Source organism: Prionailurus viverrinus, chromosome A1 (genome assembly GCF_022837055.1).
Source record: "Prionailurus viverrinus isolate Anna chromosome A1, UM_Priviv_1.0, whole genome shotgun sequence".
Classification (NCBI taxonomy): Eukaryota; Metazoa; Chordata; class Mammalia; order Carnivora; family Felidae; genus Prionailurus; species Prionailurus viverrinus.
Window position 1 is genome coordinate 90,761,847 of NC_062561.1, and position 19,303 is coordinate 90,781,149.

Consider the following 19,303-nt stretch of genomic DNA (forward strand, 5'->3'; position numbering starts at 1 on the left):
TTAACAGGGGGAAATAAGGAAAGACAGGGTAAGAAGTGGGAAATCTGAAGATTAAAGAGATTATAATCTAATGTGGAAATAGGAAACAACCAGAACATACCTGGCCATGGAAACATCTGTATCTAGGGTAACTAATTAGGCTGATTTTTATTTTTACTTCTTTTGCAGGAAGCAGCTGATTGAACATTACACCAGTCAGAACACATGAAACTGTGGTCCCTGGCACAAACTTGTTCTTTGTATCAGTTCTTGCTCAATCTCCCTTTGTCGTTCCTCCATTTCTGCCTTCACCTAGGAGGGGTAAATGTCTGCTCTGTGCCAGACATACTAGAGGAGATGCTAAATCTCATTCTGTAGTTGATACTCAGGATAAACAGCCAGCCACTGGTACAGTAGGATATATGTCCTCTCGGGATGCCATGGAAACACAAATAAAGCACCCAACTCAGCCTTAGGAGGCCGGGAGGCAGTTCCGGAGGAGGAACTTCAGCAGAATCCTGAGGTTAGGAGGTCGTCAGCAAGGAAGTGGTGGGGTTGGCATTTCAGACAGAGGAAACCAGACACGCAGGCTCTGAGAGCATGAAGCGCACCGGAGTAACTGTGCTGTGCACCCTCCGTCACGTGCCCCAGCCCCGCCTGACTCTTAACCACAGCAGCAGGTTGGTGGTCATCAGGCTTGGGAGGAAGCATTACCCCCACACCATAACGTGATGACCACTCTGTCCTATATGGGGTGTTTGCATTTTCAGTAGACAAGGTCTTACTGAATCAAATGAACCAGGCTTCCTGGGGAAGAGAGATTTGATTTGTTTATTTATTTATTTATTTACTTACTTATTCACAGAACCCTTTAAATATTTACGTACTCTGTGCCAGAATATTCTTCCTCTTTTCCTGTTTCAGACAGGGTCCTCTTTACAGAATATCTGAGGTTTGCATAGTATGGTCACTTCGGTTATGTATCATCTTGCTTGATTTTTGGGAGAGTTCAGAAGAAGGGCTTATGTCTTTTCTGTTCTTATGCCGGTCACTCCTGCACCCCTTGTTTCTGCTTAGCAGTTTTCCAGGTTTCCATTCAGGCTCCAACTCCCTCGAAACCTTTACCGTCATGTTGCTCTTTTCCTTTCCTGGATTTCTAAGCACCTTCATGCTGCTACTTTATACTACCAACCAGTATTGTTGATATTTCTGTGCCAGGCATGCCTCCCCGGTACCTTTAGAGGTTCCTGTAAATTCAAGACTAAAGTGTTTGGTTCTGTCACATTTCTCTTTGGTACTTAATTATGTTGCTGAGCATTTAAGTTATTGTTCATTGAGGTGAGGATTCCATGATTGTTCCTGTCAATAATTATTTGGTTTTTGTGAAGGAATAAAGAAAAGTCTCATTATTGTTTCTGGATGCAACAGGAAAGATCATACAAAAAAAAAACCTGAAGTTCCATTTCTCTGTAATATAACATTTTTTCAGGTTTATTGAAGTATGACTGACAAAATTGTAAGATACTGTAATACTGTATTTTATATTCTCTGTAATTTCACATTTTCATGATACCTTCCTAAAAGTTTTTCCTGACACGATAACTAATAAATGCAAAGAGGTCAGAGGTGAAGTCTTCTTGTAAATTTGGCAGTTTTAAAAAAAAAAGAAAGAGGGGCGCCTGGGTGGCGCAGTCGGTTGAGCGTCCGACTTCAGCCAGGTCACGCTCTCGCGCTCCGTGAGTTCGAGCCCCGCGTCGGGCTCTGGGCTGATGGCTCGGAGCCTGGAGCCTGTCTCCGATTCTGTGTCTCCCTCTCTCTCTCTGCCCCTCCCCTGTTCATGCTCTGTCTCTCTCTGTCCCAAAAAAATAAATAAACGTTGAAAAAAAAATTAAAAAAAAAAAATTAAAAAAAAAAAAAGAAAATGATTTTGAATTTGTGCAAATTGCTATTGATAAATTTTAATGGTGCTTAATTGCATAGATATTTTATGCCATACTATGTCTTCACTTAATAAATTGCTTCAAGTATAAACAACAACTGGTATTAAATTGTGAAGTAGGGCCACTTAACCAGTTAGTCCTCAGTCCTGGGAAGATGTTCTAGAGCTGTTAACATTTTCACTGTTGAAGTTATTTTGTAATTACAAGAAGGAATAAATAGATAAAATAAGCATGCTACAGTATTAAGTGATTATGAAAACCTCTTAACCTTCTTCTTCTGAATAATGAAAACTCCTTCCTTGAACAGGAACTTGAATATTTAATTCTTGCTTATTGTTGCATATTCTTGCTGATGTAAATGTTTTCAGAGCCTTTTATGGATGATGGTTTGGGTGAATTTAGAGAACAAGGACATTCTTTTGCTCATACAGTCTGTGTTGGACTTTGTTTGGATTGTGAAGTTGTTGGTAGAATCTCTTCTTAGTGGGGATTCCTTAAGAGAATTTTAAAGTTCTCCTTCAGTATGTTTGCTAGATTTTGCTTTGTGGCTGCACCCTTTCCTCTGTCTTTTCAGCCTTGGAAATGGTGACTGTTACTGAAATGCTGATTTTTTTTTTTTTTTTTTTTTTTTTTTGAGAGAGCAGGAGAGGGGCAGAGGGAGAGGGAGGGGAGAGAGAGAGAGAGAGAGAGAGAGAGAGAGAGAATGAATCCCAATCAGGCTCCATGCTCAGCAAAGATCCCAAGGTGGGGCTTTATACCACAACCCTGGGATCATGACCTGAGCCAAGAGTCAGATGCCCAACCACCAATTGAGCCACCTAGGTGTCCCGAAGTGCTAATCTTCTAAGCAGACAGTGACGCTGTCAGCACAAAGGGGAGAGAGAATGAGACTTGGGAACAGGAGCTGTTATGAGCCAGGGATGTGGGGGAGACATGTGCTGCTAAGCTGTTTAGATTTCACACACATTGGCACAGAAAATCCCCATGGCACCAAACTGGTGGAACACTAGGACCAGATAGGATGACGCCCATAAAACTAAAGGAATTTTTTCAGTACTTAAGAATAGAGGAATTAGTATAGCCTTTTTCACATACATAACTCTTGTGAGACTAAAATTTTATTTTATTTTTTTGTGAGATTAAAATTTTTTAACTCAATCTTTGTAAATAAGTAAAAGTTGAAGATGAGGGGCGCTTGGGTGGCTCAGTCGGTTAGGCGTCTGGCTTCGGCTCACGTCGTGATCTCGCGGTTTGTGAGTTCGAGCCCCGCGTCGGGCTCTGTGCTGACAGCTCAGAGCCGGGAGCCTGCTTCGGATTCTGTGTCTCTCTCTCTCTCTCTCTGCCCCTCCCCCACTCATGCTCTGTCTCTCTGTCTCTCAAAAATAAATAAACATTAAAAAAAAAAAAAGTTGAAGATGAGATCATTGAACCTGGGACAGTTGCTCAGCTAGTAAGTAAGCTGATCTAGGATGTGGACCCCACATCTTGCTGATTTCACGACCATCTTGTGTCTTCCTTGTTCCACTGTGAATACGTGTACAATCATAGGGAAGATGGGATAAGCCACAGAAAAGTGAATATTTTGCTGAAGACGGGAATACAGATCTTTTTAGCTATTCCTGATTCTGCACTTCCTTCCAGGGTTTGTGCAGCAGCATGTCTTGAAGCATTACAAATGAAACACTTAAAACCAGGTCTGTTATTGCTCTCTATTTGGATATAGTGTTGGAAGTTATCCCAAGACAGTGAGGTTATCATGGTTATCATAACACATAGCCTAAATGCGTGTGTTTTAAAGCCACATCCTTATCTGGGAAACAGATACCACTGTGGGTAAACAGTCTGTTTCAGGATTTCAGAGTTTCACGATGCCTTGACTGTGCCTTTCAATAGTTAACTACTAAAATTGTGATACAGGCTCTTTTGCATCCACTTAATTTGAGAAAGGACTAAAGTTTCTGAGTACAGAAATTGTCTAAGCAGAAGGGTGGTAGTTGTCAACGATATATATCATGACATCATGAAATCATTGATCTCTCACTGTATTAGGACACCTTTGGTAGCAAGTACACTTTCACTGCGATCCTTCACCATGATAATAAGAGACTTTCAGGAAAGATATTCTGTAAACAGGAATGATAGGTGTACCATTTCTCTGAAGTTAGTGACACCTCTACATTTTACAGCTCAGTGTAAATGTTTCATTTCTTTTGCTAAGTAGTGTGCTTCTGGGGTGTAGAAAGCAAATATTTCCCCACTGTGTCATCTTTTCATAAAGTTTATTACTGGTTAATACTGAGTTAATAGTTTTATTACTTATTTGCTTTTAGTGTTACCCTTTTGTCATCTCCCCGCCAGCCAGTGCAATACTGATAGTGACTGACTCTAAGAGGCCTAGGGCCTGCCATCCTCTGGCACTGCGTGTGGTGGTCTGCAAACTTTACCTTTGTGACTTCTTTCCCCTCTCTGGACCACTCTTCCCTTTCACTGTAACCTATTAGAAGTGTGAGGATGGGTAGTGGGAAAAGCAACCAGGGGTGGCTTCTTAAGATTTGCAAAGGGTGGCAGAGCTCTGATGACCAAATTGTGGAGCTCAGCCTGACACGTTCCAGTGTACTTCCAGGTATCTGAAACAAACTCTTCCCCCAAATCCACAACAATGGCCATGTAATTATAATTAATTAGTCCCAAGTAGTCTTGGTGTCTTCATGTATCTTGTTCGATGGGTGGAGGTAGTAAAGTTAATCCAGTAAAACCTTGGTTTGCGAGCATGATTCGTTCTGGAAATGTGCTTGTAGTCCAAAGCACTTGCATATCAAAGCGAATTTCCCCATAAGAAATCATGGAAACTCAGATGATTTGCTCCACAACCTAAAAATACTCCTATAAAAATTATTACAGTGCTGTAATATAATGCAAAATAATAAAGAAAATACAAAGTATAAAGAAAAATACATAAATTAACCTGCACTTACCTTTGAAAACCTTCGTGGCTGGTGTGAGGGAGATGAGAGAGGAGGGTTTATTATGTAGGGTGACTTTCACTATCACTCACGGAATCAGTGCTATCTGTTGGCTCAATGAAATCTTTTTCTGCATGGGAGCCATTGTATATGCTTGCACGGATGCTGACTACAAGTACAGTATTAATAAACTCTTGTCATGTACTGTATTTAATCTAACTGGCAATAAGGCAGCAGAGGAAAGGGTCTATATTTGCAGGCAGCCTGACCTAGAATGAAGCAAAGCATTCCTAAGCTTGCTCTTGTATGGAAAAGCAAAGGACTGTCCATAGGTACTTCCTTTGAAGTGACAAAAAATACACTAGGGCCAGTTGTGGGCACCTTCTAACATTCTGAAAAATCACTGATAATTTGCCAAACACCGTGGCCTGAGACTGAGCATCCGAGCATGGGAGACCATCACCCACAACAATCCCTCAGTCAGAGAGAGAGAGAGAGAGAGAGAGAGAGAGAGAGAAGAACCAATGGCTCAGGTGTGATCATGTGATATTCAGTGTCATGTACTACTCGTTGTGCAAGACAGCACCCATTTATCCAGTTAAAATTTATTAGAAATGTTTGCTCATCTTGTGGAACACTCACAGAACAACTTACAATCCAAGGTTTTACTGTATATATATCTTAGTATGGAATTGTAATTTTTACCAGTAAATGTAAGAGGAATAATCTATTCTAGTTTCTAGTTTCATATCATTCTCAAATACAAGCCAAAACTTACTTTTTCTAATTTCCTTAGACACTTATTAAGAAATTTGTTCAAACATGTTTGAATTTTCAACAAGACCACTTGGTAACTGAAACAAAGTTCAGTTTGGCCTCATTTACCTCAAGCAAAATCAGTCCCTCTCTCTCTGCGGCGTGGAGATGGTGTGGGGGGAGAGGGTGTAGGGGAGGGGGTGTGGAGTGAAGAGTAGATGTGACGAAAGCAGAATTCAGGGTAGATTAGTCACCTTGGTGTTGGGATTTCTGTGTTTGCTTTTTCTTCCTCCTCTCTTCACTAGCCTACCCTGGGCATTATCAGTCTTTTTTACCTTTGTCAGTCTCTGAAGTTACACAGAATTTTTCAGGGTTTTAATTTGCACCACGGTTAACATCTCAATGGAGCATCCATCCCTCTCCTTGTACAGATACGGATGCAGGTTCATTGTATTGTCCTTCATGGCTATATTCATAGCTCTGTTGACAGCTGCTTGAAGTGCCTTGGGTATCCAAAAGATTTGGGGGAACAGTTGAGCACTTTGATAAAGATCGATTTTATTTATCCTTACTTGAGAAAAAAATTAATTTTTTTTTTTTCCTTTTCTGTTTAGTTGCTGATCATCTGGGCTGTGATCCTCAAACACGGTTCTTTGTCCCTCCTAATATCAAACAGTGGATTGCCTTGCTGCAGAGGGGAAATTGCACATTTAAAGAGAAAATATCACGGGCTGCTTTCCACAATGCAGTGGCCGTGGTCATCTACAATAATAAATCCAAAGAGGAGCCTGTTACCATGACTCATCCAGGTAAACAAAACCAGGGGGGGGGTGTGAGTTTTGTTTTTCCTTCTAGATAGTAGTGCGTTATGGGTAAGCATTCTACCACCGCTGAATCCACATCATGTACAACATCATTCTATGGTTATATTCATTTTTTTATGTTCATTTTTGGTATTATTGTTTGTTTATTGAGATGCATGTCTTTTTCCTTTAGTTGAATCCTTTTCTTAAATAATGACAACAGAGTCTGTAAAACTTGCACTTACTACGTAACTGGTTGTGACTAAATTCTTAGTCATTTTACATTTCTGCATTCCACTTGATAACTTTGAAAAATAACATGTATTCTATTCAGAATCACTTGTCCAGGTTATGTCATGGACTCCCAAGGATTACCTCTTCGAGAAGGATGCTTTTTATCTTATCAGGATAAATGTTGAGACTGATTCAGCGATTAGCATTACTACAGTAGAAACGGTGTTTCTTCATTTCTAATGTAACTGCTTTAATAACAGTAGTTGCAATTTATTGAGCACTTACTATACATATGCCAGGCAGTGGACTATAAGCTTTGGGGGGCGGGGGGATGTTTTATAATAGACTTTATTCTTTACAGTAGTTTTGTGTTCCCAGCAAAATTGAGTGGAAAGTACAGAGATTTCCCATACAGCCCCACACGTAAAGAGCCTCCCCCACTATCGACACCCCAGCCAGAACAGTACATTCATTACAGTCAGTGAGCCTGCATTGACTTATTATAATCACCCACAGTTCCTGGTTTACTTTGGGGGTCACTTCGGCTGTTCTCCATTCTGTGGGTTTGGACAGATATGACATGAATCCATCGTTATGGTATCATACAGAGTATTTTCACTTCCCTAAAGATCCTCTGTGCTCTCCCTATTCATCCTTCCCCCCATCCTCCTACTTCCCCACCCCTGGAAACCACTGTTTTTTGTGTTTTTTTTGTTTTTTGTTGTTGTTGTTGTTGTTGTTGTTGTTTTTACTATTTCCATAGTTTTGCCTTTCCAGAATGTCTTATAGTTGGAATTATACAGTGCATAGCCTTTGCAGACTGGCTTCACTTAGTATTATACATTTAGGTTTCCTCCATGTCTTTTCATGGCTTGATAGTGCATTTTTTGAGTGCTAAATAACATTCCGTTTTCTTTTCTTTATACTTTTTTGTTTAATGGTTTATTTCTGAGAGAGAGAGACAGAGCGAGCAGGGGAGGAGCAGAGAGAGAGGGAAACAGAATCCGAAGCAGGCTCCCGGCTCCAAGCTGTCAGCACAGAGCTGAACCCATGAACTATTGAGACCATGACCTGAGCCAAAGTCGGACGCTTAACTGACTGAGCCACCCAGGCACCCCAATAATATTGCATTTTCTAGATATACCACAGTTTATCTCTTCACCTCCTGAAGAACATCTTGGTTACTTCCAAGTTTTGGCAGTTATGAATTAAGCTGGTATAAACATTTGTGTGCAGATTTTGTGTGAGCCTAAGTTTTCACATCCTTTGGGTAGATAGTAAAGAGTGTGATTGCTGAGCTGTATAGTAGAAGCATGTTTCATTTTATAAACCTCCAAACCATCTTCCCCAGTGGCTGTACCATTTTGCGCTCCCACCAGCAGTAAATGAGAGCTCCTGCTGTTCCACATCGTTGCCAGCATTTGGTGCGACCAGTGCTCTGGATTTTTGCCATTCTAATAAGTTGTTTTAATTTGTGTTTCCCTGCTGACATATTATATGGAGCTTTTTAATACATATTTTCTTAGTCCTCACCATAACTGCATGGTGCAGGTACTCTCTCCCATCTTACACATCAAGAGAATTGGCAACGGGAGGGAGACTGAGCATAGGTCCGCCAGTGGTCTCTGATCTCTTAAAGTTGAAACCTAGATGAAGTTGAGTTCTGTATTCATAAGTATTTTAATTTTTTTATTTTTTATTTTTGAGAGAGAGAGAAAATGAATGAGTGGGGGAGGGGCAGAGAGAGAGGGAGACACAGAATGTGAAGCAGGCTCCAGGCTGTCAGCACAGAGCCTGACATGAGGCTCGAACTCACGGACCATGAGATCATGAGATCATGACCTGAGCCAAAGTCAGATGCTCAACCAACTGAGCCACTGAGGCACCACTGTGTTGATAAGTATTTTAAAGGTAAATGACTTATTTAAAGAATTAACTTTTAATCATATAATCATGTAATCAATTTTAGACCATTACCTTTCAAAGGCGTCCTCATCCTCACTGAGAGTCACCTTTTGTGTGTATTTTGATAGAGTAATGAGATGGATTTAAATTTCATTCTGTGATTTTTCTTCCTTTCAGGTTAAACCTTTTAGGACTGTATTTTTTGTAGTTGCAAAACTGACACATGCTCACTGCAGAAAACCTGAAATTGTAGGAAAGCATAAGTAATGAAATCGCAAGAATGAGTGATTTTCACTCCCCAGAGATCTCTGGAGACCTGTAACTTTTAATTTCTTCAGGGAAACCAAAAGGAAATTAAGGGCCAGTCTTATTCAGCTGGCCATCTGTGTGGGAACTCTGGACTAGAGACCGTGGCTTTTCTGCTCTGGGCCTCAGAGCAGGTGCCAGTTTGTTCTCCTTGGCTGTTTCAGAGTCAAGAAAAACTATTTGAAATTTTGGACCTGATCATTCCATACTGACTTCTTCTTACTGAAAACATGGAGAAAAATGGAGAGGGAGAAACTCATCTGAGCAAAATATATTTTTCTTTTCTGGTGATGTTATTTTACATATGCAAAACTGCAAAGAAGTAGCTGGAACAAGTCTTTCTCAAATATGAGATCTGAGGATTATAAGAGAGGAAATTGATACCCTTTTTTATTTTTTAAATGATTTTTGTTTTAAAAAGGAAGGAAGCCTGTATAAATTAGCACAGATTTCCATCTGTGTTCCCTTGAAACATAAGTTAATTCATATATGTTCGTAGATGACCCATGGCAGAAAAAAGGTAAATGGTAAAATAAATTTAGGAAAATGCTTGAAATGTAGTCTACTTGTAGTGGCTCCTGGTAGACATTCTGAGGCCTCTGAGGAGTGTTAGAGTTAAGAACTTGTTCTACCTAGATTAATCTGTGATTTCCCAAACTTACTTAACCTTGTAATCCTTTTATTACAGCTTAGGGTATCATAGCACAGGTAGGGAAATTTAGGGCTAGAGTTTGTGGATATATTCTTAGGAAATGGAACCTTGATGAGGCCAATGGAATAAAAGTAGATGTATGGGCAGTAAGAAATAGCTTCATGTTCTAATTAGACACCTAAAAAATCAGAGTAAGGTGGGAAAGTAAATTGGTACAATACTTCAGAGAGAAATTTGGCATTACGTGATATTGCTAAAGAATGCATATATTGTGATACAGTAATTTCATGCCTATATACATACTCTAGAGTATTTTTCAGTACTTCAGTGTACGATAGACCACCTGGGCATTTCGTTAAAATGCAAATTCTGATTCAGCATATTTGGGGTACAGCCTGACATTCTGTATTTTTAACAAATTTCCAGGTGATGCTAATGCCTCTAGTCCACAGATCTTGCTTTGAGAAACAAGGAAGTGAAAACAGGAAACCTAGGTTTTAGTCCCAAATTTCCCACTGACTTGCTTCGTGACATAGGACAAGTTGCTTCCTGTCTGGGAAGGCCTCTTGTGACTCTAAACCTAGATTCTATGAAAGGCCATGCATCCCCAGTGTGAAGGATAACCACTGTTTATCCTTCTTAGGAGATCTCCCACTTTCTGCCTCCAGCCGTGTGGGAGCCAGTGGGAGATTTCACATAGTTACACAAACATTCACAGTCCCTCTCTGTCATCCTCTTGTTACTCTGGATATGTGCATGGGAAACAAACAAGAGTATTCATAGCAGCATTGTAACAGCAAAGTACTGGAAACACCCAGATGTCCATCACAGGAGAACAGAGTGATTATGGCATATTTGTATAGCAGTTAACTGTCAGTGAATTAAAGCCACATGTATTTATATGTATAAATGCCCAAAACACAATAATGAGCAAAAAAGAGTAAGTTGTAGAATATGTACAAATAGCATTTGAATGTTAAAAAAATGCAAGATAGCAGTTGCCATATACGCATGTATATAGGTATGAAATAGCAAAAACACACATTAGATTAGCAAATACCAAATTTGGGGATCATGGTTCTTTCCGGAGAGGGAAATGTAAGTAGGATCAGGGAGAATAATGAGGTTCAGACATATCTGTAATGTGTTACTTCTTAAGCTGAGGGTTGAGTACAGAGATATTCATTGTATTCTCTATAATTTTTTGGTTTTTGAAATCTGTCACAATAAAATTCCTAATGGGGCGCCTGGGTGGCGCAGTCGGTTAAGCGTCCGACTTCAGCCAGGTCACGATCTCGCGGTCCGTGAGTTCGAGCCCTGCGTCGGGCTCTGGGCTGATGGCTCAGAGCCTGGAGCCTGCTTCCGATTCTGTGTCTCCCTCTCTCTCTGCCCCTCCCCCGTTCATGCTCTGTCTGTCTCTGTCCCAAAATAAATAAATGTTGAAAAAAAAAATTTAAAATAAAATTCCTAAGAAAGAAAAGCTCCATAAAGGATCAAAAGGTAAATAGAAGGGTGGCATTTCTGGCTGTGACCAAGTGAGGAGATCAGCAAATTTTCTTAAAAGAAAGCAAGTATACAACTGAACAGAACTGACAGAAGCATCCACTTCAGTGTTCTGGAAATCAGCCAGAGGCATACAACGATCTGAGGCACGTTTATGTTTTGAAAAACTGCCAAACTTTGGGTAAGAACAATGGGAAGCTGTGGTGTTTGGCCAGGGGCTGCTTCCCACACTCCCCAGGCTATGCTGCATGGAGTTTCTGCCAGAGCTGAGTGAGTGGCAAGGTCTGATAGCTTGCTCTGCAGGGACGGAAAGGTGGGTGATACGCATGCCTGACCTGTTGTCCTTGGAAGTGACTTTGTGGGGACAGGGAGATAGAGAAAGGCCAGTGTCTGTCTCTCCCAGCCCAAGGTTGTACCCAGCAGTGTTCTTGCCTGAGACCATACGCTCCATGGTGACCACTGAGCTGGAGCTGTTTACACTCCTGGATGACCCTGAGACTATGATGTGCACACACATAGGAGACTCAGAAGGGACCTATAGAAGTAACCCAGGCAGATTGGAAGTGGTCAGAACTTTGAACTTTCTCTCCTGACAACCAGATCCATTAGCAGATGACAGAAGCCTGACTAATTTGAGATGTTTGAGTACCACCTGTGTCCAGGAACTGGCTGACAGCTAGTTTCTATGAGATACAGTGGCAGTCCTTAGGAAGCTAGTCTAGAGAAGAAGGAAGAAAAGAATATTGAAAAAATATGAAACTGAGCAGAGACATCAGTGGCTGTGCACCAGAGAGGAAGTATATTTCACAGTTGTGGCCCAGTAACGTTACTAAACAAAACGAGCAAACGACAACAACAGCAACCTTAAAGGCAAAAAAAGATCAGAATTCAGAGTTGCAACAGTATATTGTCTGAAATGTCTTGTTTCATAATGTTAGCATAAAGATGACAGGCTGTGCAAAGAAGCATGAAACTGCAGTTCATTCTCAGAAAGAGTCTGCATAACCTGCCTCTGTGTTCCCAGGTGTGAACTTAGTAGACGCAGACCTCAAAGGGATTAATGTTAAGTATGCTCAAAGAAGTAAAGGAAAACATGATAACAGTGAATGGCACCAATGAGCCAATGCATAGAGACTCTCCATAAAGGATGTAAAACTTACCAAAAAGAGCCACGTAGAAATCATGGAATTGAAGAGTATGATTTTGGAAATGAAAAACATCACTCGAGGACTTGAGCAGCAGATTCAAAATAGCAGAAGAAAGAATCCGTGAGCTTGAAGATAGAGCAATAGAGATTATCCACTCTGAAGAACAAGTTGTAAAAAAAATTTTGAAGAAAATGAACAGAAGCTCAAAGGCCTGTGGGACCCTCTCTCAGAGGAGAGGAGAGAAAGTGGCAGGAAGAAATATTTCAAGAATTAATAACTGAAAACTTTCCAAATACGATGTTTTGTAGAAATTGTTAAGAGAGTCCTCAAATTCAGAGTCCTTAGGGTAGCCCAGATAATTTTGAAGAACAACAACAATGTTGAAAGGCTTCATGCTACTTGATTTAAAAACTTCAGTAATCATAGGGCATTGCGGCATTGGTGTAAAGGATAGGGATTTAGACCAATGGATCTGAATTGAAAGTCTAGAAGTAAAATCCTTCTTTTATACTCCCTTGCTTTTCAGCAAAGGTGCCATGACATTTTGGTGGGGAAGAGATAGTCTTTTCAGCAGGTGGTGCCAGAACAGTTGTTTGCCAGATGCAAAAGACAAAAAGGAACTAAGACCTTTACCTTATACTGTATAAAAGTTACCTCACAATAGATACTAGACAAAATGTAAGAAGTAAAACTATATACACTTGTACAAGAAATCATAGGAGAAAGTCTTTGTGATTTGGGACAGAAAGTTCTTACTCAAAAAGCACTATCCATAAAAGACAAAAACAGTGTTAGTCATCAGAAGTAAAATACCTTGTTATTCAGAAGACACCATGAAGAAAATGAAAAGACAAGCCGCAAACTGGGAGAAAAGATTTCTGACTCATAGATCTGATAAATGATTGGTATATGAAGAACTCATAAATTGATAACAAGACAACCTAATTTTACAACAGGCAAAGGATTTAATGATTAACCATTTCATTATTAGAAAACAATTTCATTATTAGAAAAAAAAACAACAAACAACGAGATGTTATTTCATACCTCTAGAATGACTATAATAAAAAAAAGTCAGATATTACCATGTTTTATTGAGGATGTGGGTAAACTGAAACCCTCATGTATTGTTGGTAAGAATGTGAAATAGTACAATCAGTTTGGAAGACATTTTGTCAGGGTTTTTTTTTTTTTTAAGTTAAGCATAAATTTACCATAGGACTCTGCAGTCCTGCTCCCAGGAATCTACCCAAGAGAAAAGAAAACAATGAAATATTCGCACAAAAACTTGTACGTGAATACTCATTGCATTATTTACAATAGCTAAAATAGTGGTAACAATGCAAATGTTCATCAGCTGGTGAGTAGAGAAGCAAAACATGGCATATGCATAGAACAGAATACAGTTCAGCGATTAAATGGAATTAACTACAGATACCTGTAACAACAATAAGTCTCAAAAGCATTATGCCACATGAAATGCATGTATTATGCATATAGCGTGATTTCATTTATGTGAAATGTCTAGAAAAGTCACAAAGAGACAGAAGCTGCACAGGTCAGTGGGTGTGTGGGTTGGGGGCTGGGTGTGAAGATTAACCATTTGGGCATGAGGGAACTTTTGGGGATAATAGAAATATACTAGAACTAAGTTGTGGTGGTGGTTGCACACCCCCATAAATTTACTAAAACCATCGAATTTACACTTTACAAAAAGTGGATGTGATGGCATGTAAGTTATACTTCATTCAGCTGTTGTTCAAAAGTTCAGGGGTGCCTGGCTGGCTCAGTCAGCGGAGCGTGTGACTCTTGATCTCAGGGTCATGAGTTTGAGCCCCACATTGGGTGTAGACATTTAAAAAAAAAAGTGTAATGCAGGCTAAAGTTCAGAAGCAACACAAAGATTCTTAAACTGGAAGTTTTCTTTGAGTTGTATGCCCTTACGTATTCTTACTTTGAGAAACTTATAGCAAGTATTCATGAGGTGATCTCTTGTGACTTTGGTTCTCATTTTAAGTATTTAGGGTAGGACATTAAAGAGCATATAAGGATAGAATGATATTAAAATGCAAGCAATTAAAATGTGAAAATAAAGACAGTCACTTTGCTTGAGTAGAGACATGCTAAGTGCCTGTGTGTTTGAGACAGAAAGATTAACTCTCAAGTCATGACCTAAACACAGAGGTTAGTTATATATTTTTAGAGTTAGGAAGTCTTTATTGCAACCGAACTGCTCTAGATTGGTGTAGTTTATTTAATCTGAAAAGTTACATAGATTATTTAAATGAAAGCATGTTTGTATTTAAAAGCAGTGGAAGTAAATCCATTCATTGAAAAGATTTCTGAAAAACAATTTTGATTTTTACTTTAAAAAAAATGTTAATTTTTGAGAAAGAGAAAGCACATGCTTGAGCCAAGGGAGGGGCAGGGAGAGAGGGGGGTGGGGAGACAGGATCCAAAGTGGGCTCTAAATTGGCAGCACAAAGGCCAATTTGGGGTTTGAACTCAGGAACCGTGAGATTATGACCTGAGGGGATCAGACGCTTGACTAAGCCACCCAGGCGGCTCCTAATTTTGACTTTCAATTAGAGAAAATTTAAAATGCCATTTTGTGCAAACAAGCTCATTATGGGGTGTGAAAGGGTTTGGGATGTTTCTGGATAAGAGTTTTTGCCCTTTCTTCTTTGAGCCCCTAGGCTTTTGTTCTGTCTTCTGTTTTCCAAACAGAATTCACTCTTGGTTTCAGTCTCTTCTCCAGTGGTGGTGCATTTGTTAACATATTCATCACCTCATAAAAACACCGTGGGCTATTTTGTCTTACAGATCTCTGTTTCTATAGGAATCCCACTCTTTTATTCATCTTTCAGAATCATATTTAAGGGTGTGTCACTGACCTGTAATTTGCCATGGCATTCTCCTCATCTTTTTAGTTACAAAAACAAAATCCTATAAAATAATGAAAAAAGTTTGGCATTGATGGTCACAAAATTGGAATTGGTGTCCTAGACCCACTGACGACTGGCTTTGGGGCTCTAGATAAACCATTGGCTTCGTTTGTAAAACAGTGAGAGCACCTGCCTAATCACCTAACAGGATGATTGTGAATTTATTGCGATAACGAATTTGTTAAATTGTGCTGTTTTTGTTATTCTTTATTCTTGGGCCTTGAGTGAGCACTATCTCTTTTGTAATTATGAAATCAATATGTTTCTCTAAGACTTGTACTTATTTTTTTTAATTTCTGAGTATACTTTCTTCATTCTTCTGGTCTTAGTATAAAATAATTAATCAACAAGTATTAAATTACATTTGTTCTGTGCCAAGCATTTTGTGATGGACACTGTAGGGATCTACAGAAGAAGTATATGCAAGTAAGTACATTCTCTTAAGGAACATTTACTCCAACAGAGAGACAAACATGCAGGAAATAATTGGGACCCACTGAGTGCTGACTTAACAGGATAAGACCTAGTGATACCAAGGAAGACTTACTGACTCTGATGGCTGGAAGGAACTTATCAGAGGACTTCACAGTGGAGGCTTTCATTGTGCTGGGCCCTAAATGGTGGTCAGGATTTGACCAAAGACAGTCTGTAGGGTAATCATATGAGTCAGAAACCTGCCTGGAGGGGCAGGAGTCTGAGGATGAATGGTAGAAAATGAGGCTGTGGGCCCACTGACAACAAGCAGAGGGATTTGGGTTCTATATGCTAATTCATCAGCATAGTTTTTTGAGCTCCTATCAGTTCTCCTGATGTAAACAGGACCCACATGATACCTGCTTTCATGGAGTTAAAATCAAGCAGAGATGATAAACACTGAATTAGAAATCATAATTATGGGGGTGCCTGGGTGGCTAAGTTGGTTAAACGTCTGACTTTGGATTTCGGCTCAGGTTGTGATCTCATGGTTCGTGGGTTTGAGCCCCACGTCGGGCTCTTTGGTGACAGTGCAAGCCTGCTTGGGTCTCCTTCCTTTCTTGTCTGCCCTTGCACTGTTCGTGTGCGTGCGCTCTCTCTTCTCTCTTTCTCTCTCAAAATAAATAGACATTTAAAAAAATTATGATGAAAAGTCTTTATGAAGCAGACTTAAATCCACGGAATCAGAGAGGGCCACCCTGAGGAAATGACATTTGAATAGGAAATCACAAGTTGAGGAGAGTCTTCTAGGCAGAAGAATCCTCAGGGGTGAAGGCTCTGAGGTGGGAAAAACACAAAGTTTAGGTACTGGAGTGTGAGGGGAGTTTGGCTGAAGGGGCGGACAGGGTAATAGTGAATTGGGCTAAAAGGCCTCATCCTCAAAGCAGACATGTGCCCAAGGTAAGGACCAGTTATTAGTGATGGCAGGGATTTGGAAAGACAAGGGAAGTGTAGTTCTCGGCCGGCAAGCCTGATGTCACCTAACTCGAGTGCCTCCTCGGTCCCAGCACTCTGCTAGGGGCCCTGCAGTGTGGTGTCACACACTGGCCAGGCCACAGCACTAGGCAGTTCGCAGCTCTTCTCCGTAGATGGTTGCTGTCTTGAGCAGCTAGAAAGTTCTTCCTGGCTTCTCTGGCACCTAAGTGTGGGCTTGGGAAACCCAGCAGGAGGCATCGGGTTTGGGGTATAGAGGGAAGCCCCACAAAGCATGGGTCGCCTCCCCCTAGGGGAAGAGCCTGGAAGCAGGAAGGCCCTGGGAAACTGGCCCCTGGCTGATTAGCATTTCTCATGGTGTCAGTGAGACAGTGGTTACAGGAAGATCCTGTTTCAGCCCAGAGCCAAGTGAGACTGGGATGGATGGGAAGAGGGTGAGATTAAACAGCACAGGCTCGGCACATACATCATCTCAAACTTTCTCCAGCCTCCGGCATTTCAGCGCAACAATGCTCAACATGCCACAGCTCTCTGCTCTTCTGTTTCTGCCGTACTCCTTACGTGCTGAGAAGCGCTTGCTGTCCTGGCTCATCAGTGTGCCCCTGTCCCTCCACAGACCCCCTTCTCTCCCTGTGGGGTGGCACTGCCCACCTGAAGTTCCAGGACCCTTGCACCAGTGGCACTGGATGCCCCCTGCAACTTATAACCCATAATCTCCTGGAGTGGACCCAAGATCCATGTCTTAGCCCTCCCCTGCTCACACGTCAATTCTGCCTACCCTCCATTTTAGTCAAGAAACCTTAGATTTGTACCCCTCTGTGCTGTGCATTGTAATGTGAACTAATACGAATTGGTAAGAGTCCAAAACCAAAAGACACCTGGATGATGCCCTCAGTGAGTTTACAGTTGAAAGCCTCTGCAGTCTTCAGAGGGCCTTTTTTTGTACCGCTCTGACAGTACCACCCTTCTTTTATGTTGTTGTTTGCGTATTTGATTGGCAGAAGGGAAAAGACTGCTCATTTCTTTATGTGAAAGTGTGCCTTTCCCGTTGTCTGCAGTGGTCAGCAGAATGCCTTGAGCAAAATAAGTGTGTACTGCATTGAAATTATTTTATTAAGATATTTAGTTTTTATTGAGCTTTTCCTTCCATTTAAGGATAGAGTTTATAACTGATTTAAAAATTACAGTGTTAAGTACCAGTATTTTGTTTTCTTCCTTTGTCAATGATGTTTCAAGAGCTTGCTTGTGTTGGTTCTAATGAATGCCCTTCATCTGCGGCCTGAAGGACATCTTTCCCAGTGCAGTGTCCGTGACATCATTGACAGGAAAGACAGCTCAATTTGTGGTTTTATTTGTTACCTCTAGTTAGTAGAATGAGTTCTTTGTAATGTAGTTAGCGGATGTGTGGTAGTATATATAAAAGGGAAGTTACGGGCTCTTGGATAGTTTAAAATAATGTACATTTGTCTGAAAGTTAAGGATTTATTTTCTTGGACTTTAAAAATTTATATAGGCTTTTCTGTTACCGTTTAACAGTCTTAAATTGTGTCAAATCATCAAGTTGGAAATGTCTTACACTTTTATCTGTGTGTCTGTAAGAATCTGTGGATAAATCTGTGGACATTCTTTTCACTGTTAGTAGGAAAATGTAATTTAGATAAAGATGTAACCAAATAATAATGTTGCTTTTCAATCTTATCAATCAGCAGTATCAGGTCCTTCTTACTGTTCCTTTGGCTGGTTGAACAGGATTTGCTGAATGGCCCTTCATCTTTTTTCCCATCATATTCTCTTAAAAAAAAAAAAAAAAACTTACATAGCTCTATGTTTATTGTGTAGCAATAAATTAAAAAATATCACACTTTGTAAAATATCAGAAATTCACTTTGTGAATATAAAAAAATGACTTTATGAAAGCCAGTAAGGGTATATCTAAACATCCTGCAAAATATCTTTAAATATCAATAATTTGGGCCACTTAGTGTTAATCTAGTATCTTTATCCTTTCAAAAAAAAAACCATCAAGAAATAAATGATAGTCATACTGTTATTTTAGTGTTTAAAGTTTTTTGGATCTTACTGAATATGGATTTAATTGCCTCAGAAAAGATGGAGCCTGCAGTTTAAATGCACTGCTGTGGCAGGAAGTAAGTGTTTAAATTGTGTGTATCTTTTTGCTGGAGTTGGCAGATATTTCTCCATGTGATCCATACACTCTTTAGAAAATTCAGAATTAGCAAAAAAAAAAAAAAAGGTAAAATTGAAACACTTAATGGAACAGAATAGAAAACCCAGAAATAAACCCACGACCATATAGTCCCTTTATCTTTGGCAAAGCAGGAAAGAATATCCAGTAGGAAAAAGACTGTCTCTTCAACAAATGATATTGGCAAAACTGGACAGTGACATGTTGGAGAAACTGGACCACTTTCTTACACCATACACAAAAAGAAATTCAAAATGGGTTAAAGACTTACATGTGAGATCTGAAACCAGAAAAATCCTAGAAGAGTACATAGGCAGTCACCTCTTTGACATTGGCTGTAGCAGCTCTTTTCTAGATGTGTTTCCTGAGGCAAAGGAAACAAAAGCAAAAATAAACTATTGGGACTTCATCGAAATAAAAAGCTTCTGCACAGCAAAGGAAACAACAAAACTAAAAGGCAACCTACGGAATGGGAGACGATATTTGCAAATGACAGATCAGATAAAGGGTTGGTATCCAAAATATATAAAGAACTTCTAAATCTCCACACCTAAAA

The 19,303-nt window shown here is 40.1% G+C and overlaps 1 protein-coding gene across 3 annotated transcripts in view; it reads left to right on the forward strand.

Moving 5' to 3' along the window:
- RNF130 (ring finger protein 130) overlaps positions 1–19,303 on the forward strand; it is a 133,795-nt gene that overhangs the window by 26,488 nt on the left and 88,004 nt on the right. For all 3 annotated transcript variants that reach the window (XM_047854283.1, XM_047854290.1, XM_047854298.1), the window contains exon 2: positions 6,253–6,447. In XM_047854283.1, the coding sequence (XP_047710239.1) occupies positions 6,253–6,447 (195 nt within the window). The remainder of the gene's footprint in view (positions 1–6,252; positions 6,448–19,303) is intronic.